The 23,349-nt window shown below is 44.5% G+C and overlaps 1 protein-coding gene across 1 annotated transcript; it reads left to right on the plus strand.

The window, feature by feature from the left end:
* The first annotated feature begins 982 nt into the window (after positions 1-982).
* On the plus strand, positions 983-21,999 carry LOC115178177 (voltage-dependent calcium channel gamma-5 subunit-like). Its single transcript, XM_029739237.1, has 6 exons — positions 983-1,334; positions 11,100-11,340; positions 17,103-17,189; positions 19,559-19,699; positions 20,982-21,127; positions 21,624-21,999. Exons 2-6 carry the CDS (start codon positions 11,145-11,147, stop codon positions 21,894-21,896), a joined length of 843 nt encoding a protein of 280 aa, XP_029595097.1. The 5' UTR covers positions 983-1,334; positions 11,100-11,144; the 3' UTR covers positions 21,897-21,999.
* Positions 22,000-23,349: the final 1,350 nt, after the last annotated feature.

The following is a 23,349-nucleotide window of genomic DNA, read 5'->3' on the forward strand; positions in this document are numbered from 1 at the left end:
TTCACACTCGCAGGGTGCATCCCAAACCGCATATAGTCCACTACTTTTGACCAGGGCCCTAGTGCACTATATAGGGAATAGGGTGAAGCTGGGTGCTTCATATTTAATGTTCAGCTACGATGGGGATGAATCATAGTGGTTCTGTAATGTCCATAATGGGGGGTTAATGGGAGCAGTGGGTTTGAAAGATTGCTGGTGCTGAGTTATAGAATTAGAATTCCATGCAATTCTATTTATATGGTTGTTGCTAACACGGCAATTTGTTACTTCAAAAACGTTAATAGAGGTCTTTATAATCCATTAGGACACATTTTTTATCAGCGACATTTTAGCAGCCTGTGGGGCAAATTCTGTCGCTGTCCATGGTCCTGAAATGTTGCCAAAGCTACGCTTTGATGGCGAAAGCTCGAAAGAACATGGATAGACCGGGGAAATAACAGGTCGCAGCTTCACTGATGCCAGAACAAACATACATAGGCCTAACAAATTGTGCCAGGAAAAGTAGTCCTCCCTTGGGTGGAGAGGGAAATGCAAGGGGCGATATAATAGCTGAGATGTAATCAGGGATGTAGATGCGGACAATCAACGTTTTCCAGACAGCTTTTAATTATGCATACTACACTGATAGGCCATATGCTCGTAAATAATTGGATAAATGACCATATGTCTCTTCTTTGGGGGGGGTCAATGCTAAATGTAGTTGTAATGCTTTGTACATTTTATGCACACATAAATACCCTATCATAATCAGCCAAAATGTTCAATAATGATAAATAATTAAAACTTTGGGGGTCGTTGGCTACCCATCCAAAAACTAAAATGATCATATTATCCATATATATATATTTAAATTCAATGGGTTATGATGCTGAAGTCACCCACAGGCATTTGTGTCTTGAATGTCACATGATGGAAGCTTCGTGGTGGGTTTGGTGCTTGATTGACCAGCTGTGTCGTATTCAACTCACTCGAATCCAGAAGGACCTGACGTTAAGGAAGAGAAGCCTGTGGATGCCAATCTCGGGACCGTTGTTTTATCCAAAGGAGAGACTTTATTTCTAGGCTGCATTTCGCAGAAGCTAACTTTGTTTTTGTTTAATCGGTGAAGCTTCATAGGCTATCCATATCCCCAAAAGGCTGCCGCTGCCCAGCTGCTGGCGCCAGGCTGAAGTGGAGTGCGCACGAGTATTGTCCTGTTGCGGGGCACTAAGCGCGCCACACACCCAATGCACACTGCATCTCCGGGAGTCAACAGTAGACAAGTGTAGAGCAACACGGGAGGAACGGTATTGGAAGAAAACGAGCGCTTTCCTCGACGAGACTTCTTTGTGAAGGTAAACAATGTTTATTTTAATGATTTCCTTCGCTTTGAAGTGTCTCAGTAGGCTATCCGTAAATGTGTTCAAACAGTGCTCTTTATAACAACGTCTCCACGTGATATACTATATTGTTTTCTTCGCTCACTGCTTTGTAAAAGTAACTTATTTGTAGAAGCTTACGCTTATTCCTGGGATGTAGGCTCTAGAAGAAGAAAAAAACATTTAACTGTAAATGTCGAATAATGATACAATAAACACTGTATAAATATTCAAATCCGTTTAGTCAGCTATTGCGTTTAATCGGAGGGAGATACCTGTATTATGTGGCGGGGAAACCTTCATTTTCACACTTCCATAAACAACTTTTTACCATGTCGATGTGAATACGAACAGGTCGTTTTTACGACTGTGTGGGCACGATATTTTCAGCATTAACTAATATGTGTAAGCGTTGGTTTAGTTTTTTAAAGATATGTCTGGAATTGACGTTGTTGGGGGGCTACTACAGATATAATTGCAAGCCCTTGCTTTTAAAAGCGAAGCGATATTGAACGCATCCCCACTTCGTCATTTAATTTAGGTTTAGTGCATTACTGAAGAGCGAGACCAGGCAGACATCGGTGGAAAGTGGAGTCAGTATCGATTTTGTTTGGTTTGAGTTATCTGTGATGCTGTAATACGTTTGATAGCATATTTCACAATCACTATGATCAAACTCCCAAACCGGAAACGATCGAAAACTTTCTCAATTGTAATAGGATACATGCACGCTTTTCCAGTTCAGGACCAAGGACAGCGATTCGGGGTATTCAAGGGCCAATACAGTACAGAGACCACTTCATCTTATGATAAACGTAGCCCTTGGACATTGTAATGGTTTAGATACTCCTTTGTGTGTCCGTTTACGATTCAGTCTTTGCGCCTTTAGATTCAATTATTAAGTCGTCCATTATAAATGTGTAAAGTCTATTTTGTATCATGATCAAATGTAAAATGCAATGCAATATCCCAAGTACTCTGCACTAGAAAAAGTTGTAGACAAACTTAGCTGAAAGCCAGTCATTGTGTGCCGGACCAATATTGGTAATAGCTGGGTTATGAGAGGGACTGAATGGCCAATTTCCCACAACTCAACAGACTATATAAAAGCCTAGAAGTAATGGTTGGCGGAAACTTTTAACCAAAGCATTTCTATAGGCCTACAGTATATGTGATGCATGCAGCCATCAAACCCTTCCTGCCTTCCTCCTGCCAACCTGCTAAAGTAGCTGTTGAGTTCTCTACTCCCCTTGTCTGGCAATCTTCTGAAGTGCAGCACCTCAAAGCTAATACATATTTAATAATAAAATCCTGTATTTACATTTTTGGGGGGACTGGTAAAGACTAAGAAATGTCTTATCTTTACTGTGGAGGCGCTTCACTTAAATGAGTGTGCTGGATGGATAGCACTTTAGAATAGAATTTACATTACGAATAATATGTTAGTCCCTATAGGCACATGCAACTGAATTGAGTGCTCATGCTAAATGAAATGTGCAAATGTTCTCCTAATGCATGCGTATACACAGTGACTAATTAGTCTCTCTGTCATAAGGGGTGAACATGAAACCCATCCGCATGTTACTCACATTGTAAATATGATATGATTAGGCCCAATCTAAGAATGTGTCAGCAAGGGCGATATCAAATATATCCTCTTCTAAAGAGTCACCGTGGAATAGAGTATAGAGTCACCTAAACAAATGAGTTGCAGGCAGCCTCGGCCCTCGGAGTACTTTGTAAACACATGACTAGTGGCCTCTGTCGTGTAGAGTTAACTAGGTTAGGGAGGTTAGGCAAGGCTCACATTAACCCAACCATTTCCGGAGCATATAGGGGTGAGTTGGACAGCACATGGTAATGGTATGTGTGCTTTAGTGGCATGGGCACAGGATCATGGGATTGTCCCAATCAGTATTGTCCGCCGAAAGTCTGATAGGTTAGAGTGGGCTGCGTGTCGTTCATGTAGATAATCAACAAAAACGAGGATCAGAATGAGAAATTGGGGGATTTTGTCTTGTGCTTTAATTGCAGTTGATTATTATTTTGTGACAAAGGCGTTCCTTGTATGCCGGACTTTCCCTTTGCATCCCCAGGTCATTCCATGATAGTTGTCATAATCAAAGACTAACTATCGTTTTGAATACAACTGAATACAATTAAACCGACTTTTTAAAATCGCTGTTGAAAAGTCATAATGGAGTAAGAGAGAAATTAGTTATCTGCCAAGCCTATACATGCCTGTAGTCTGTAGCCTTGGAGACTGGCAGTCATGAACACGGACCAATGTCCTGGCTGCTACCATAGGCTAGTTCACAGCCGATGTACACTGGCACTGCATCAGCTTGACAGGGAGCTAATACCACTCTCTCACTCTCTCTATTTCTGGTGGAGGTCCCATATCACAAAGCCTGCCTCTTCTTGTGCAGTCTGTCCTCCTGTCTGTCCGCTTTACACTATTACACTGTCTCAGCCAGCCTGCCTCTGCCTGTCTGCCTGTCTGTCTGTCTGTCTGCCTGTCTGTCTGCCTGTCTGTCTGTCTGTGTCCGTTCGTATGTCCGTCTGTCTGTGTCCGTCCATATGTCCGTCCCTCCGTATGTCCGTTCTTCCCTCCCTCCCTCCCTGTCATAACACAGTGACTCGTGACTCTTACATGTAAGCGCTGTTTCTTCCGACTGGCCCATTAGCCTATTCAGTCTTCCTTAATGTGGGAACCTTAGTATTGTGCCGCACACAAAAGAGACATGGCCAAGTTAAGTACTTAAAGAGAGAGTAGTACTTGGTCTCATGACAAGGCCAGAGAATGTGCCATTTCTCCGGGTAACTGGCTGTGTTGTGCCATTTGCCCCTCAAACGCATCCACCGCCATGACGTATGCCTCTATGTTATGATGAACTGTGGGAGAGTTCCTCGTAGCATACAGCTGAGGTATAAAGAGACTCATCTATGTGTCTTCATTTAAGTGAAAATACATTTGATCAGATCCAATATAGATTTCTGACATAATCAACGGTGGAGTGTCATCTGAAAGATTTTATTCGAGAAAATGATCACCAGACTTCCTCTTTTATTTTATTTTTGGACCAGTTGATTGACAGGCTGCTGACGATCTGGCCGTGTTTGAAGAGGCGGTAATTTCAACTATCTCTAACCCTAACCTTAACCCTTATCTTTACCCTAAATGTAACCCTTACACAAACCTTAAACCTAACCCTTATTCTAAACTTAAACCTAACCCTTATTCTAAACTTAAACCTAAGCCTTACTGTAACCTTAGCCAGCAGTTGCTTATCAACAGACAGTATGACCATCTGTAGAGCATTTACAGATGGAAAATCGGGACTATACGAATAAATTGTGACCGAAGAGGCGAGCACAGCCAAGAAACACTGGCTGAGATCAGTCAGGGAGATGCCTTTGGAGAAGCATAAAAGGCTTGGAGTGAGGCAAGCACTGCTCAAGCCTACTAACATGTTCTGACATGAACTGTCCCCAGGCACTCAGTCAGAGTCAGTCCGTTGTTGCCTCTGAACCCTAAAGACTCTAGGCTGGTAAGATGCCCTCTGCAGAGTCTCCAGAGGTTTAACTGTTGGGTTGAGTTTGTGTTAAAAAATTAAGCCCTCTTTTTTGTTGTTGGTGGAAATAGTTAGATGGAGGGCCATTGGAATGTTGTTTTGGGAGCGCAGAGGTGAAATAACATGACCTTTATGATCTGGGGAAGAGTATCGGAGTCTTTGTAGGTCAGGAAGACTGTGTTTTGACGTATGAGTATGGCTGAGTTTGCACAGCCCTGTAGTGCCTATGCTACTGTGTGCTAGTGCTATATACAGGGGCTATGGAGGGTGATGATTGTGGCTAGCTCGCTGCTAGATTCCACCATGGCCCCATGTCGTGTCCCCCATGTCGAGCCACTGTCCCCGGGGCCCTATAGTCCTCTGATGCTGTCCACCCCACTGACCGCCCGCTCGCATCAGTGGAACACACAGGCCACGTCGTTACTCTGGAGACGGTGCTTAGCGACATCTGGCCGTCATGGAAACTGGGTCAGTGGCTTTCACAAAAGGAGTGTACAGACGAATCCTTGACAGTGACAGAGAAATAATGTTTTAAAAAAAACACATTTTAGTTAACATGCATTTCTGTTCTACTACTGTCAAATGTTTGAGTAACTCCAGCCGTTATTGTGTTGGATTATAACCAGGTCCTCGCGTGACAATCCCGTTCGGTGGTCGGGACCAAGTCGGTTGGGTAAATGAAGCCCAACTGGCTGTTTATACTGTTGGATTTGCATGAGCTACTATGTTCAGAATGCTTGGTATTAAAATGAGCAGGTATAGCCTATTAGCAACATCTACAAACACAGAGTCGATGACGTCTAAACTGAGAGAATTCTCTACAAATCCCAAATGACACTAGATCATAACAAGGACGGTTCCTCCGAGCAACCAATGGATAACGCCTTAGCCTAAACATATCAAAAGACTAAACATATACATTCCATATGTGATCCGGACCGGTGACCACCATGAACCCTTTTTCCATGAGGCTGTGAGAGTTCTGGGAACAGAGTTCTGTTTCATTGCAGGTTGGGGTTTTTTCCCCCCCATCATTGACTTTCCGACGGTTGTGTTAAAAAACGGTAGATGGTTTTTGGGTTGAATGGAGGCTGATGAGGCTGGGTGCATGCTAATTGAATGGACAGAGAGAGTACTGACTGACCTAGTTTCCTTGGTGATGATGCAGTGGGTTCCATTCCACTGGAGACAGTTAGATACATGTGCGCATCTGCCTAAATGGCGCTACATGGTCAATCTGACATCTGCTGTTGCCGTACAGCATTTACTGCGGTGCGGCCTCCGCAGAAGTCAGAGCAAACGTCCTTTTTGCGTTTCGCCGTCAACCAATCATGTCAACGTGGAGCAATACGGAGCCGTCCGCATTGTTACAAAGTTTGAGAGGTGCACGGCGATGCAGTACGGAGCTTTTGATTTGGCCTCTGCATTCCTCTGGAGGCTACGCAATTGCGTCACACCCTCCATACGAAGCCTCCGACCACATTTTCGGATCAAGCATAAATTGGCTTTAAGTCGCTGTTAAAATGAACTCCGCCTTCGAGTGGTGAATGGTAGGAAGCACACCACAGAACAAACCTGGGTTATGTTCATAAAGCACCAACCGGAGAAAAATGAAACGGAACTGGGACATGTCTAATAAGAAACAATCCTTTCAGATTTCTATTGCTTGCCATTATAAACAGAACCCAGAGTAGGTGCATGGTCAAAATGGCTTCAGGTGTTATCAAATAAGACTGTTAGGTTTCTATAGTAATAGAAAATGCTGGACACGAAACAGGAAGTACGGTTCACTAGATTGTCGCTGTGGGCTGTTCATCCACGTATTGAATTCCAGTCACAGAATGGATGTGTCCATCTTCTTCAAAGGTAGTTTGTGAAAATGCAAAGAGGGACTATGGGGCTTTTTGGATCTCCCTGCTTTGGGCCCTGGAAGCTTTGAACGTCTAATGAGACACATTGGTCAATAGACCGTTTTTCTCGGATCAATCACCGTTCATAATCCCATACGGGCTGGAACAATGTGTGGACTGAATTAGTATTCATAGTAGATTGAATGGGGCCTGTTGATCTCTTTGTGTGTGTGAATGGACATGATGGAGAATTTCAATGGTTATTGGCTGTGGGTATCCTTTGATCTAATCCGAAATGTGTGTGTGTGTGTGTGTGCGTACAGTATGTGTGTGCATGTGTGTGCAGATGGTTCGAGCCCTGAATGCTGATTGGCTGAAAGCTGTGGTATATCAGACCGTATACCATGGGTATGACAAAACATGTCTTTTTACTGCTCTAATTATGTTGCGTCATGCATAAGAATAGCCCTCATAAGTGGATCCATACAAATCTAGGAAACTTATTAAAAAAACGGGTGATTCCAAAATAATAAAAAAACACTAACTACTGATGTTAAGCATTTAATCTTGCTATCCTTTGGGTAGGAGAAACAGACTGCCTTAGGCAGAGAGCAGAGCAAATGGCTCCTCAAAAGGTTGCTACCACTAGGATAATGACATCTGAGGGAATTGGAAATAAGTTGTCAAAGAGAAGATTAATATTTCATATTCTCGTTTTTTTTCTTCTCATTTTCGTGTTGAGGTAGAGGAATTTGTTCTGCCCTGACGGCAACAATTTCACCATGACACTTAGACGTCAACTAGATAGAAGTGGGAATGCAGTTTGATAGCCTAACCGCCTGGTATTTTCACTGCAGAAAAGATAAGTCTGTCTGGATATTTCTCCTAGTCTTTTACTTGTATATGACCCAAAGGTCAACAACACCACTCTGCACTGGTTGCTTTCTCCTGGTATAAGAGTTCATGAATATAACAACATAGAATATCTTTGCTAATAACTACCTGTGGAAGTAGCTGTTTGGAAACTTCATAGAACAAGTTAACAGGCATTAATGCCCAACTGAAAGACGAAGAGAACATTTCTACTCTATTGCAGGTCCATATTGGTTCAAATCATAAAAGTCCTCCTTATCTTCCAGCATCAGACAGTGACTATGTAGCAAAGTCAGGCATGGCAAAGTTCTCCCTGCCTCCACTTGTCTCTGGTTCATTCCACATGCCTTGGGCCATTTTCTCCCAATACAGACAATTGTCGAGCCCCTCTGGCAACCAGTCTCCCCATCTGCGACAGCCAGCCCGAAAAACCTGCAAACGCCACCGTCCAAATACAGTTGAAATGGAGAATCACACACTTTTACCCTATTCCCCAGCCACTTTAATATGGACAGACTATTTCTGACTGATCGCACAAGGACTAATGATGTCTGTAAGTCTGTTCGGTCATTATGTTTTGTATAATTTAGTATTCTGTCATTTGGTGCTCTGTCAGTATTGTGATTTAGTGTCCTGTCATTTTGTATTGTCATTCAGTGTTCTGTCATTCAGTATCTCATCATTTAGGCATAGCTTTTTGTCATCTATCATTTCAAATTCTGTTATTTAGAAAACTGTAATTGTGTCTATACATTGAAGCACAAACTGCCTTGATAGATCTCTATTTTTAGAGGTTTGGTAATGATGCCTTGTGGGTGTAATGAGCGCAATGGGATGCTAGCATCGAATGTTAACCGCCCTATGATAAAACACAGTAGCCTGTCAATGAATGGCCTTGTGCGTCACGCGCAAGCTAGCGCTTCACATGCTAGCGAAGCCACCGGTGTTGAAAGGCTGGTATTAATGTCTAAGTGGACGTGTGGGTCGAAGCTTTACTGAATGGGGACTGATTGGCTACCTGATAATGGCCCTCATTTGCTTTCCCCTCATTGCTTACACATGCTGGACCTTTGTGCTAAAAAAGTCCCATTTGATTGACTGGTGAGTCTATGGCTGTGTCCCAATCACTTTATCACCTCCTCGTCTCCTTTCCTTCCTGATAGCTGACCAATGGTAATTTTCCACCTCTGAGTGAGGTACATGGCTCAGATTTACTTTTGGATTGAAGAGAAGGCATATGGACCTTTTGCCTTCATCCACTTCTAACTAAATGTAATTGATTGTCTAATTGTCCAAATTAAAAAGTGGTTCATTGGTAATGATAGAATACGCCAGTGTCATTACACGCATAGCTGTACCATAGTGAGTCAACTGTAGTGGGAGAGATGACATGTCAGAGTCATCAGATGAGGTCAGAGGTCAGATGAGATATTTACATTACCAAGTCATTACCGCTGTCGCACCAATGGCTCTGACTCAGTCCTTTGAAACGCTGAACATGCAAAAGCCCTTTTAATTAGATACATTAGTCTCATCTTATACATTTCTACCCATGTGTTATTGATATCGTGATACAAGGGGTCGTAGGCGCAAATGTTATCAATATCTGTGATACAAGGGGTCGTAAGGCCATATTATCAATATCTGTGATACAAGGGGTCGTAAGGCCATATTATCAATACTGTGATACAAGGGGTCGTGAGGCCATATTATCAATATCTGTGATACAAGGGGTCGTAAGGCCATATTATCAATACTGTGATACAAGGGGTCGTAAGGCCATATTATCAATATCTGTGATACAAGGGGTCGTAAGGCCATATTATCAATATCTGTGATACAAGGGGTCGTAAGGCCATATTATCAATATCTGTGATACAAGGGGTCGTAAGGCCATATTATCAATATCTGTGATACAAGGGGTCGTGAGGCCATATTATCAATATCTGTGATACAAGGGGTCGTAAGGCCATATTATCAATATCTGTGATACAAGGGGTCGTAAGGCCATATTATCAATATCTGTGATACAAGGGGTCGTGAGGCCACACGAAGCCACCCAAGTCGATGCAAAGAGAGAGAAAATAAAGCCTGATTAGATTGGTATTTCTCTCACACACTCCCACTTGAAAACTGCCAGTGACAGTAAACAGACAACTCGTTATGTAAAATGACTGCCTTTTCAACACATATCCCCATCCATGCCAAGAAACCAGGCTTCCGGCTAGCGTGGGCAACAGCTACTGCAACCAAGTGATCAGTGCTGCTTATGACTGATGGAGCATCAACATCAATAAGCTGTTGCATATGTCACACCACCATAGTGTAATACTGCTGGACTTTTGCTTGACCGGATCATGTTGTGTTAATCCGATCGGTCTTGACCGGATCATGTTGTTAGTCAGATCGGTCTTGACCGGATCATGTTGTGTTAGTCCGATCGGTTTTGACCGGATCATGTTGTGTTAGTCCGATCGGTTTTGACCGGATCATGTTGTGTTAGTCAGATCGGTCTTGACCGGATCATGTTGTGTTAGTCAGATCGGTCTTGACCGGATCATGTTGTGTTAGTCAGATCGGTCTTGACCGGATCATGTTGTGTTAGTCAGATCGGTCTTGACCGGATCATGTTGTGTTAGTCAGATCGGTCTTGACCGGATCATGTTGTGTTAATCTGATCGGTCTTGACCGGATCATGTTGTGTTAGTCAGATCGGTCTTGACCGGATCATGTTGTGTTAGTCAGATCGGTCTTGACCGGATCATGTTGTGTTAGTCCGATCGGTCTTGACCGGATCATGTTGTGTTAGTCAGATCGGTCTTGACCGGATCATGTTGTGTTAGTCAGATGGGCTGAATTAAGGAATATGAGGAGTAATGTAAGGTGTTGGAGTCATTCACAGGCCTCCCCAGCACTATTAGTGGCATGTGGTTTGGCCCTGAGGCAAGGCGAGGACAGCCAAACCGACAACTGCAGTTCAAAGTTCACCTTTTTCAAAATCAGCCCAATGTTCATGAACCACAATACACTGTATGGTTATTTGAATAATTATTTTTATTTTGAGAGATCAGGGCACTAGGCTATTTTCTAAAATACAGCAAAACAACTGACAAAGTAATACACTAATATAAAAGTACACTGAACTATGATACACCGATTAGTTGTCAGGATGGAAAGGAGAGCAGGGAGGATTACTGGGACATTTTTGACACACTGAGACATGCCTGGCAGGCAGCGCTGCCTCCCAGGTAATGCTCCTGGCTTAAACTACCTACAAGTTTGTCTGGCAATTGACAACTGGGACACAGGCTTGACCATTGGGTCTTAGCCATTGCCTTACAATTGACCATTAGGACATAGACATGGCCTTATCATTGACTACTGTGACACCGACCACCTTCTATTAACTCTCCACTAACTCCATCCTCTCTGTCTCCTTGCAGCTTCTCTTTCTGCCGGCGGCGCCTCCTGCAGGTTGTGGATGTGGTATGACCCTGTGTGGCAGGAAGGTGTTGACGGTGCTGAGCAGCGTGTTCGCTGTGTGCGCCCTGGGCCTGCTGGGCGTCGCTGTCAGTACTGACTACTGGCTCTATCTGGAGGAGGGTGTCATCCTGCCCCTCAACCAGAGTACCGAGTTACGCATGTCCCTGCACTCGGGCCTCTGGAGGGTCTGCTTCACAGCTGGTAAGTTTCTGGTTAGGGGTAGAGGTTACCCCTTAAGTACAGATCTAGGATCAGTTCAGCTTAGAGATACATATGTCCCTGCAGTCAGAGATGTGGAGAGTCTGATTCATATTTGGTGAGTAGATGTTGCCCCTCAGGCACAAATGTAAGATCAAGGTCAATAAAATATATATATATATATGCTTTCTCACAAACCCCAGATAGGTACAGTGAAATGTGTGGTTTTACGGGGTCAGCCATACACTCTTAGAAAAAGGTTTCTTCGGCTGTCCCCGTGGAGAACCCTTTTTGGTTCCAGGTAGAACCCTTTTGGAACACACAACCCAAAAGGGTTCTACCTGCAACCAAAAATGGTTCTCCTATTGGGACAGCCGAAAAACCCATTTGGAACCCTTTGGGTTGTATGTACCCTTTCTACAGAGGGTTCTACATGGAACCAAAAAGGATTCTACCTGGAACCAAAAAAAGGTTATTCTATGGGGACAGCCAAATAACCCTTTAAGGTTCTAGATAACACATTTTTTCTAAGAGTTTAGTAGTACGGCGCCCCTGGAGCAAATTGCTCAAGGACACATTGTCAGATTTCTACCTTGTCGGCTCAGGTATTAGAACCATCGACCTTTAAGTTACTGGCCCAACGCTCTAACTGCTAAGCTACCTGCCGCCCTAGACGTTGCCCCTTACCCGCCCCTTAGGCATACCTACCAAGAGATTTCTCGTCAGTTATAGTCACAGCTGTGTACATTCCCCCTCAAGCAGACACCAAGATGGCCATTAAGGAACTTCACTGGACTATATGCAAACTGGAAACCATATATCCTGAGGCTGCATTTATTGTAGCTGGGGATTTTAACAAAGTAAATTAGAGAACAAGGCTACCTAAATTCTACCAGCATATTGATTGCGAAATACCCTCGACCACTGCTATTCTAACTTCTGCGATGCATACAAAGCCCTCCCTTTGGCAAATCCTACCACGACACCATCTTGCTCCTACCATCTGATAGGCAGAAACTCAAACAGGATGTACCAGTGACGAGAACCATTCAACGCTGATCCGACCAATTTGTAGCCACGCTTCAAGATTGTTTTGATCACGCAGACTGGAATGTGTTCTGGTCAGCCTAAGAGAACAACATCAACCTATACGCTGACTCAGTGAGTGCATTTATAAAGAAGTGCATTGGAGATGTTGTGCCCACTGTGACTATTAAAACCTACCCTAACCAGAAACCGTGCGCAAAACTGAAAGTCCGATCCACCAAAACTGAAAGTCCGATCCACCACATTTAACCATCGAAAGAGGTCTGGGAATATGACTAAATATATCAACGGCTCAGACACGAGATGTATGTGGCAGGGTCTACAGACAATCATGGACTACAAAAAAGAAGACCAGCCACGTCACGGACACCGACGTCATGCTTCCAGACAAACTAAACACCTTCTTTGCCCGCTTTTTAGGATAATAAAGTGCCACTGTCGCGGCCTGCTAACAAGGACTGCGCCCCAGACGACACAATTGCCATCACACTGCACACTGCCCTATCCCATCTGGACAAAAGGAATACCTATGTAAGAATGCTGTTCATTGACTACAGCTCAGCATTCAACACCATAGTACCCTCCAAGCTCATCATCAAGCTGGAGGCCCTGGGTCTCAACCCTGCCCTGTGCAATTGGGTCCTGGACTTTCTGACGGGCCGCCCCCAGGTGGTGAAGGTAGGAAACAACATCTCCACTTCGCTGACCCTCAACACTGGGGGACAACAAGAGTGCGTGCTCAGCCCCCTCCTGTACTCCCTATTCACCCACGACTGCATGGCCATGTCACCCAAAACCCTGACAAACTTCTACAGATGCACAATCGAGAGCATCCTGACGGGCTGTGTCATAGCCTGGTACGACAACTGCACTGCCCTCAACCGCAAGGCTCTCCAGAGGGTGGTGCAGTCTGCGCAACGCATCACCGGGGGCAAACTACCTGCCCTCCAGGACACCTACAGCACCCGATGTCACAGGAAGGCCAAAAAGATCATCAAGGACATTAACCACCTGAGCCACTGCCGGTTCACCCCGCTATCATCCAGAAGGCGAGGTCAGCACAGGTGCATCAAAGCAGGGACCCGAGAGACTGAAAAACAGCTTCTATCTCAAGGCCATCAGACTGTTAAACAGCAATCACTAACTCAGAGAGGCTGCTGCCTACATTGAAACCCAATCAATGGCCACTTTAATAAATGGATCACTAGTCACTTTATACTATGCCACTCTAAATAATGTCACTTTAATCATGTTTACATTACTCATATCACATGTATATACTGTATTTTATACCATCTATTGCACTTTGCCTATGCCGCTCGGCCATCGCTCATCCCTATACTTACATGTACACATTCTCATTCACCCCTTTAGCTTTCTGTGTATTAGGTAGTTGTTGGGGAATTGTTAGATTGCTTGTTAGATATTACTGCCCTGCCGGAACTAGAAGCACAAGCATTTCACTACACTCGCATTAACATCTGCTATCCATGTGTATGCGACAAATACAATTTGATTTGATCATCATAACCCTTAACCATTCAGGGACACTGACCAGTGTTTACTTCAGTTTCTATGTTTAATGACTGGTACCGTCTAGCTGGCCTCGGTGCCAGTCTGTTTCTGTTTTTGGTAAGTGATGACAGGAAGTTGGCGAGGAGGAGAAACAGGCTGGCACTCCAGTCCTGATTCACTAGACCATCACAGGACCCACTCTTGAGAGTCAAATGTTCATCCTCTTCTCTCTCCACTCCCTCCCGGCTGCATCCCAATAATCTGTCCTTGAGTTACCCTGTCTACCCATGTTGAGTTATTACCATTACTTGTCCTGTCAACTCACCCTGGCTGCTCTCTTGCTCTAGGACGCTGACAGAGAAAAATCATGCTCTTCTACATCCCCTTTTTCCTTTGTCACTACCCCATGTGTCCTATTGCTGAACTGTTTGTCAGCGCTGGCCATGCCGCTCGTCCTTCCAGCATACAACACCTGTCTTATTATGCAGGTCCATAAACTGGCCCGCTTTCTGAAGACACAGTAGCGACCCTACTAGCCAAGCTAACCCAACACCCCTGTTCACTTTCTCCTTCTACTCTGACCGTGAAAAGCCTTGTTTAAAGGGGAACTAACACTGGCTTTTCTCCACCCTGCATGGTTACCTTGTGCCCTATTACAGGGATGCTCCTCCACTTCTGACCCCACCCCCTCACCGCACTGAGGCATGCTGGGAGCTTGAAGCAGGAAGTGTAAGCAGGAAGTACTAACTTTCACCCCTTTTCTCTCTTAGCGACGCCATCTTTCAAAGTGTTTCCGAGCAGTAAACCAGGTATTCACTTCCTCTCTGATGTACTGTATCTCTCCCCAGGTAGCCTCTGGATACTGAGGCTGACACAATCAACTGTAGCCAGTGCATTAGAATAAAACTAGTGACCTAACATTTACTGTATTTAAAATGCATGCACTTGCTAAGTAATATTTGTGAGGACAATAAACAGGATTTGTTTCTATATTGCCGTTATACCAGTGAAGGCTGGTGGAGGTATGAATGGGGAGGACGGGCTAATTTCTCCCTTCACCAGTATTATACTTTTTCCAGGAAGCGTCACAGAGTGGCATGATGGTACAAAGCACACTCTTAGGTACTTCCATGTAACATGTCTTTTTTGCCCTCAGTGTCCATCCTGACCTCCATAAATCCTCAAGCAACACACTGTCAACATGACATGTTTCTGTGGTGATTAAATAGCGGATGTTTTGTTCTGGTCCAAAAGACCAACTTCCATTGAAGTTTTAGCTGCGATTTAATGGCCTTGTTGCTAAACTGCCCCAACTAGCCTTCTGTTTGACCCAGAAAATCTAGGCTTGTGTTGGGTTAGTTAGGCCCTGTGTGTCTGTCACTATCTGACTCCGTACTGTTACGATACATCGTTACACCATAGAGAGTGAGTGGGCTGTGTTAGACCCAGTATTGCTGCTGCCGAGCGTCCATTGAGTGGTGGTGTTAAATGCAGCTGTTGGTCCCAGTTTCTGTTTGATTTGTGCCTGTACTGACTCTGGTCAATCCACCGTATAGAAGCTCGCTTCTCTCATGCCCATGAGACTAGGAAGATGATGTTATGACTAGGGTGCTATAGTAGTTTGCAAACAGGTCACTGATTGAACATGCTTTTTAGTCCAGGAGTATGCCTAATAGAAGTCCAGTAAACCACCTCATAGCGAGTAAGAAAAATGAAGGGGATTTGTTATTGAGTTAGAACAAACTGAAATCAGCCAGCTATCGACGTTGGACCATAGACATTAAAAACAGTAGATAGTGCTGACATCATCCGCGCGTCATATTTTTGCGTGGCACCTCCTCGTAGCCTGCCGGCCCGTAATTGGTCTGCGTCAGTACATGGTCCTGTATGACAACAAATGTAGTAGTCAGAATGGATCAGTATTTGACTAAATATCTTAATTTGTAGCGAACTTTAAAAGAATTCACAGTGGGGATCGAAGGTGACCCATAATTAACTAATTTTAGAGCCCAAAACGTCCCCCAAAATGTTTTGGGCCCTTCTGGTGATGGGAATTTTTATAGGCTTTCTAGGGCAGACCAGGGCTTTTGGCAGCGCTAGGTTGCTATGCAGTAGAAGACCAGCAGAGCTTGTGAATTCACGCTCCAGACCAGAAACTGGGGGCCTGCTTTGGACATGTAGGGGTACTGTACAAACTCGTCCTTTCATTCCACCAAACCATCTAACAATAGTTCACCTGTTCACCAAGTCCTCCTCCTGGCCTAACCAGTCACCTGAGTGCCCACACTCATTTTCAGGTACAATGCTGGGAAATGGTGCTCTAATTTGGATGATGTTTTTCTGGGCAGAGCTGAATAGTATTTATGAACATATAGTATGTCTGAAAGTTGCAGTCTAATTTGATTCTATTTATTATAGAATCGTTTTTTACTGCAGTCCATCATTGCTATAGCAATAGTTGTGCAACACAATTAAATCCATTTGCTGCAATCTCTACATCATTTAGACTTGTCTAGTGTTACTGATAATGGTGTTTGTCATTGTTGACACAATGATATGGGCTGCGTTCCAAATGGGCCCCCTTTTCCCTACATAGTGCATTAGAGAGAGAGATTCTCTCCTATGTCTATTCCCATCTCTATGCAACAGTTCTCTCCTATGTCTATTCCCATCTCTATGCAACAGTTCTCTCCTATGTCTATTCCCAACTCTATGCAACAGTTCTCTCCTATGTCTATTCCCAACTCTATGCAACAGTTCTCTCCTATGTCTATTCCCATCTCTATGCAACAGTTCTCTCCTATGTCTATTCCCATCTCTATGCAACAGTTCTCTCCTATGTCTATTCCCATCTCTATGCAACAGTTCTCTCCTATGTCTATTCCCATCTCTATGCAACAGTTCTCTCCTATGTCTATTCCCATCTCTATGCAACAGTTCTCTCCTATGTCTATTCCCATCTCTATGCAACAGTTCTCTCCTGTCTATTCCCATCTCTATGCAACAGTTCTCTCCTGTCTATTCCCTATTCATCTACAGTCATGCCATTTCATTCCTGCACAATTCCATCGATTAACTCTACTTACCCCCTTTTCTAGCGATGAGCCCTCTAGTGTGTGGGCTTTGTATTCACATGTTAAAGGTGTAGTAAAGGGTTAGTAAAGGGTTAATGAATGCCGTCTTCTCCTTTGCTTGTGTTGTAGGAGATGAGAAGGGCCGTTGTTTCACCATTCAGTATGTGATGCCCACCAACGTGCAGCTGACGTCTGAGTCTACGGTTAGTGTGCTGAGTAAGTGAAGAAGACTTGTCGTACGCTCATCTCAGTCTCATTTTCCTCGGTTATGGGGACATATCACGTGTCTTAGAGTAGGAGTGCTGATTTAGGATCAGTTTTACCTTTTTAGATCACAATGTATAAGATAACATGGACAGGCGGATCTGATCCTAGATCAGCACTCCTACGCTGAGATGCTTTAGGAATACGGGCTCTGGTCCCCAGCACAAACACACCCGTTCTGTTGTGGGAGGGCATAAATGTAGAGCCAAGAGTTTTTCCTGAATGTATGACCGGGCAAGTCATTAACTATCCCATAACCAGAGTTGTTCCAGATCAGATCACATGGTCAGGAAAAGCTCTTGGCCTAACTGAGGCCACCGCACAGACTGCTGTCACTTTAGGCCTCAAGATATTTCTGTTGTTAAAGTCTAAAAATAACTTTGACATGAGTTGAGTAATAGATGAGGGGTATGCCTGAGGAGAGGAAGCACATGCTTCATCATCAGTCCCCCAGGGTCCATTCTGATCACATCAAATAAAAGGCATGAGTTTCAATGGAATGTCCTTCCTTTGCCTACATTACTCACAATTATCTTCATGAATAATAGTTAATTCTGTGGACAATGATGTGATACACATGCTGTATGTCTCATACATATGACATTCTCCCAGAGAGACCGAAGGTACTCATGGTATGCATGATGTATGCTTTGAAGCATGGCGTATGCCAGGGGTAGGTAACTAGATTCAGACGCGGGACGATTTTTGTCTGAGCGGATGGTTGATTATAATCCTTTGTAAAAGTGCAAATTGACCACAACTAAGCCCAAAAACAGATTGTATTTGAAAATAACAATAATTTCATACCTTCATTACATTGAGACAGCATCACATATGTCTGTTAGCTTTTTTTTGTGGAAATACTTGGGAACAGATTTAGTCATTTAAACTATTTTTTTTTAAATGATTTTCCAAAAAACAACAAAGTTTCTGTTACTAAAAACTTTGGGGGGGGGGGGGGCAAAAGAATGAAACGAGGGCCGATTTTGGCCGCCTGTCGCCAACCCCTGCCGTATGCTCTGTGTAAGAGAAAATATAAATCCATACGGCACAGGCTTGGGATGGACTGAATGGACATAAGGTACAGCAGAGCTACAGTGGTCCTAACTGATACATATCCACAGAATCCACACATCTCCCCCCATATAGATGTATGCTTGGGCTATTCCTGACTTGCCCCTGAGGCATGGCTCATTCCACTCTAACAAGGGATACGGGGGGGGGAGATATGAAAAATGCAAGGGAGCAATTTCCTTTTGCGAGAGATGCCCCTCAGGCCAAATGCAGATAGATACACACAGGATGGGTAATGCTCAGACAGGCACTAGGACCATGGAGACACACTGTCAGAAGAGAGAAGCTCTGGGCCAGCTATCTAAAATACAGAGTGAGAGAGATTCCCATAAGGCCTAAAGTGAAGAAGATGGGCAAATTAATATTTACAAAACTCAGAAAGCAGTAACAAGTCTGTCGCTCTCACAATTTAAATAATTTGCAAAACCCACAGACCTGACCAATATACTACCGGAATCAATTTTATTAAACACATACTTCAGAAATATTGTGCTGATTGGCTCTATTCTAATTCAATTGTATCTGTAGATGCAATATCCCATGTTAGACAATCGCATGTTTTCCCAATATTTAAAGATTTGATTGATCCAATGGGAGCTCCTGCCCTATCCAGTAATTTAACCCATTTAATCGCTGGAAAGCATATACGGCACTCAGGCTGTAGCATAGACCTACCTCTTTACCCTATGCAGTTTGACCTCCTATGGGCCGCTCCTGCTTCATAGCATAGTTATGTTGGTATGGTTAAAGAAGAATCAAGGGAGAAACCATTCACAGCGGGGGGGTGCCAGCAGCATCTCCTTAAGTTGAGATGCCTGTGGAGACATCCCAGGCAGTGGAACCAACCCTTGATGTGTTCAAATGGAATGAGACCAGGAACAAGGGGGTAGCTAGCTATATTGCTCCTTGTTTGTCAGAAACCCCAAGAGAGAAAAGCAATCAACTGTGGGAAGTTGAAAAAAAAAGTCACAAAACCAATTTAACCAGGAAACAAATCTAGTGTTTGCTATATGCCGTTCACTGCTTTAGGGTTATTTTACTGAGTCAATCATGCTGTGTTTTATCTCAGTGGTTAGAGGACACATTTAATTGGCTCAATTTAAACTCTTCATAGAACACAAAAAGACTCGTCACAGTAGATTGATTTGGGATGAATTGACACGATTGACTGAATAAATGAACGAATGAACAACCAGATACACTTAGCAAGTTTATCACCCTTTCTTTATCTCCTTCCCCTGTTCCAGAGATGATCCGTTCAGCCACTCCCTTCCCCCTGGTTAGTCTCTTCTTCTTGTTCATCGGTTTTGTCCTGAGTAACATCGGACACATCCGGCCCCACCGCACCATCCTGGCCTTCATCTCCGGAATCTTCTTCATCCTCTCAGGTAAATGACCTCATATCACTTCTGTGGATGCATTTTGTTGAAACGAGAGATCCTTTGCATTATTTCTTGAGTCTAAGTGCCAGTTTCCTGGACACAGATTGAACCTAGTCCTGGACTAATAAACTATTTCAGTGGAGAATCGCCAATGGACAATGTGTTTTAGTCCAGGACTGGGTTTAGTCTGTGTCCAGGAAACTGGCTCAAATGGTTTAGTTTTAAATCCCCAGGACACATTCTATGTTGTTTCATCTATTAGTGAATCGTATGCACAATTATTATTGGCATTACCATAGAATGCAGCTCTTGTTCCGTAGGAACAGGAAATGTGGGTCCTGTATCAGTGATCACACCGTGACAGCTATACTATTTATTTATGTTTCTAACGGAATGTTGCATATCTGTACAAGTATGCAAATGTATCACCATAGAATTACAACACCCTGCTTATGCATCAGAAATACAGTAGAATCTGTATTCTTCCTATCGCTCTGTCTCTCTCTCTTAAACACGCTCTCGTTCTCCCTCTCGCTTTTTCTCTCTCTCTCTCGCTCTCTCTCTCGCTTTTGCTCTCTCCCTCCCCATCTCTCTCTCCCCATCTCTCTCTCCCCCATCTCTCTCTCCCCCATCTCTCTCTCTCCCCCATCTCTCTCTCCCCCCATCTCTCTCTCCCCCCCATCTCGCTCTCCCCCATCTCGCTCTCCCCCATCTCGCTCTCCCCCCTCTCTCTCTCTCCCCCATCTCTCTCTCTCCCCCATCTCTCTCTCTCCCCCATCTCTCTCTCTCCCCCATCTCTCTCTCTCCCCCATCTCTCTCTCTCCACCATCTCTCTCTCTCCACCATCTCTCTCTCCACCATCTCTCTCTCTCTCCCCATCTCTCTCTCTCTCTCCCCCATCTCTCTCTCTCTCTCCCCCATCTCTCTCTCTCTCTCCCCCATCTCTCTCTCTCTCTCCCCCATCTCTCTCTCTCTCTCCCCCCATCTCTCTCTCTCCCCATCTCTCTCTCTCTCTCCCCCATCTCTCTCTCTCTCTCTCCCCCCATCTCTCTCTCTCTCTCCCCCATCTCTCTCTCTCCCCATCTCTCTCTCTCCTCCCCCATCTCTCTCTCTCCCCCATCTCTCTCTCCCCCCATCCTCTCTCCCCCCATCTCTCTCCCCCCCATCTCTCACCCCCCATCTCTCTCTCCCCCCCATCTCTCTCTCTCTCCCCCATCATCTCTCTCTCTCTCCCCCCCATCTCTCTTTCTCTCTCTCTCCCTCTCCATCCCTCCTCTCTCCCTGCTAGGTCTGTCTCTGGTGGTGGGCCTGGTGTTGTACATCTCCAGTATTAATGATGAGATGTTGAACAGGACCAAGACCAACGAGGCCTACTTCAGCTACCAGTACGGCTGGTCCTTCGCCTTCGCTGCCATCTCCTTCCTGCTCACTGAGGTAACTTCCTCCTTGCTTCCTCATTACATTGTAAACCCAATCCCAAATCCACCCCATAGCCTAACCTACCCCTAGGGCCTATGCATTTTGCTTACACCTGTCAATGTAGAGTACATAGGGAAGTGTTTCCCAAACTCGGTCCTGGGGACCCCAAGGGGTGCACGTTTTGGTTTTTCCCCCTAGCACTACACGGCTGATTCAAATCATCAAAGCTCGATGATTGGTCGATTATTTCAATCACCTGTATAGTCCTAGGGGGAAAAACAGGAGAGAGTTTGGGAAACGCTGACATAGGGAATGGGGTCGATGTAGATCAAATCTTTTACGCAATGACACCCACATTCTTAAGTCTGTTGATACAGGTCAGCGATTGTACAATGAGCTGTTCTTCATTAGGCGTATTCATAGAAAGACACAACCCTGCAGTTGTGATATCGTTTGTTGAAGAGGATACTGTATGTTATCCTGCTCACGTGCATCTGTCATGTATCTCCAGACGGCCGGCGTCATGTCCGTCTACCTGTTCATGAAGCGCTACACGGCCGAGGAGATGTACAGACCCCACCCGGGTTTATACGGGCCGCGCCACAGCAACTGCTCCGACTACTCGGGTCAGTTCCTGCACCCGGACACCTGGAATCAGCGCGGCCGCAGCCCCTCCAGCATCTCCAGCGAAGCCTCGCTCCAGATGAACCACTCCCTCCACTCCAACTACCCAGCGCTCCTCAAGTGTCCCGAGTACGACCGCATGTCCTCCTCCCCGTGCTGAGGCCCGCGTGAAGCCCTGGAGCCTGGGCAGCGGGTTGCACACACATCCACAGGAAGGGAGAGTCTGGCTGGGTTTGCTGAGGTGGTAGACGAGGTTGGTCGATCTGGAGGGCGGCAATTGGGGGGGCTGATGGGGGGGCGCCTAGGTTGCGTTTTGTGAGAGGGGGGGGTGCGTATCTTTTTCCATGTGTGTGACGGCCTTCTTTTGAAGTCCTCTTGTAGTGCAGTTTTCCCGAGTTTTGACAGCCGACCTTCACTCTCTGGTTTTACTCAAAGTACAGTAGAAGTAGTGATTCTCAATCAGACCCTTGTTCACCTTCGCCATACAGCACGTTCTCCATCTTGGTCAATATATAAGCCGATATCTCCCCGGTAACCCAAATAGGACTTCTGTCAACTGTATAACTTGTCAGATAACATGATACCATAAGTGGGGAGATTGAAAGTGAAAGGTTGTCCTCTGTTTATTATTTTATCTTGATTCTATTAATTATGACTGTGGTTTAATCATACTGCCAGAGAGCAAGAATGTTTATTACAAATATTTTTATCAATTTGATTATTTTTTTCATCGTCCATCTCACGCACAACACTGTTGTACTGTTAATGAAGACACAGAGATTAAGTTGGTATTTTTTGGGGAATGGAAAGGAACCAGGAAGCTAATGGAGTCCCTGCAGAATTACATAATGCAGTGAAAAGGGGGGAATAAAGGGATGATGAAGCTAAAGGAGAAAGAAAAGAGAATAGTGTGTATAGCCTCTAAACATGGTTTGATGGTCATTGAGACCATCTGATATGGAGAGACAGTTTGAACGTAATGTAGCTGATGAAGAATGCAGAGTTGATATAAGCTAATCCTGATTTTGCTGTTAATAGTGCACCAGGCACATATACGCTACTGGTCTATAGTTTTACAACACCTACTCATTGAAGGGTTTTTCTGTTTTTTTACTATTTTCTACATTGTAGAATAATAGTGAAGACATCAAAACTATGAAATAACACATATGGAATCATGTAGTAACCAAAAAAGTGTTAAACAAATCAAAATATGTAATATTTCAGATTCTTCAGATAACCACCCTTTGCCTTGATGACAGCTTTGCACACTCTTGGCATTCTCTCAACCAGCTTCACCAACAGTCTTGAAGGAGTTCCCACATATGCTGAGCACTTGTTGGCTGATTTTTCTTCACTCTGTGGTCCGACTCATCCCAAACCGGCAGGTAGATAGCCTAGTGGTGGCAGGTAGCGGCAGGTAGCCTAGTGGTTAGAGTGAATCCCCGAGCAGACAAGGTAAAAATCTGTCGTTCTTAACTGACTTGCCTAGTTAAATAAAGGTAAAAAAAATCTCAATTTGGTTGAGGTCAAGGGATTGTGGAGGCCAGGTCATCTGATGCAGCACTCATCACTCTCCTTGGTAAAATAGCCCTTGCACAGCCAGGAGGTGT

This window comes from Salmo trutta, chromosome 38, assembly GCF_901001165.1.
Source record: "Salmo trutta chromosome 38, fSalTru1.1, whole genome shotgun sequence".
Taxonomy (NCBI): Eukaryota; Metazoa; Chordata; class Actinopteri; order Salmoniformes; family Salmonidae; genus Salmo; species Salmo trutta.

Excerpts from the sequence above, each read along its gene's own strand:
- LOC115178177 (XM_029739237.1), top strand. The coding sequence starts at position 11,145 with ATGACCCTGTGTGGCAGGAAGGTGTTGACGGTGCTGAGCAGCGTGTTC. Across the intron at positions 17,190-19,558 it reads GTCTACGGTTAGTGTGCTGA|AGATGATCCGTTCAGCCACT; the intron begins GTAAGTGAAGAA and ends CCCCTGTTCCAG. Across the intron at positions 21,128-21,623 it reads TCTCCTTCCTGCTCACTGAG|ACGGCCGGCGTCATGTCCGT; the intron begins GTAACTTCCTCC and ends ATGTATCTCCAG.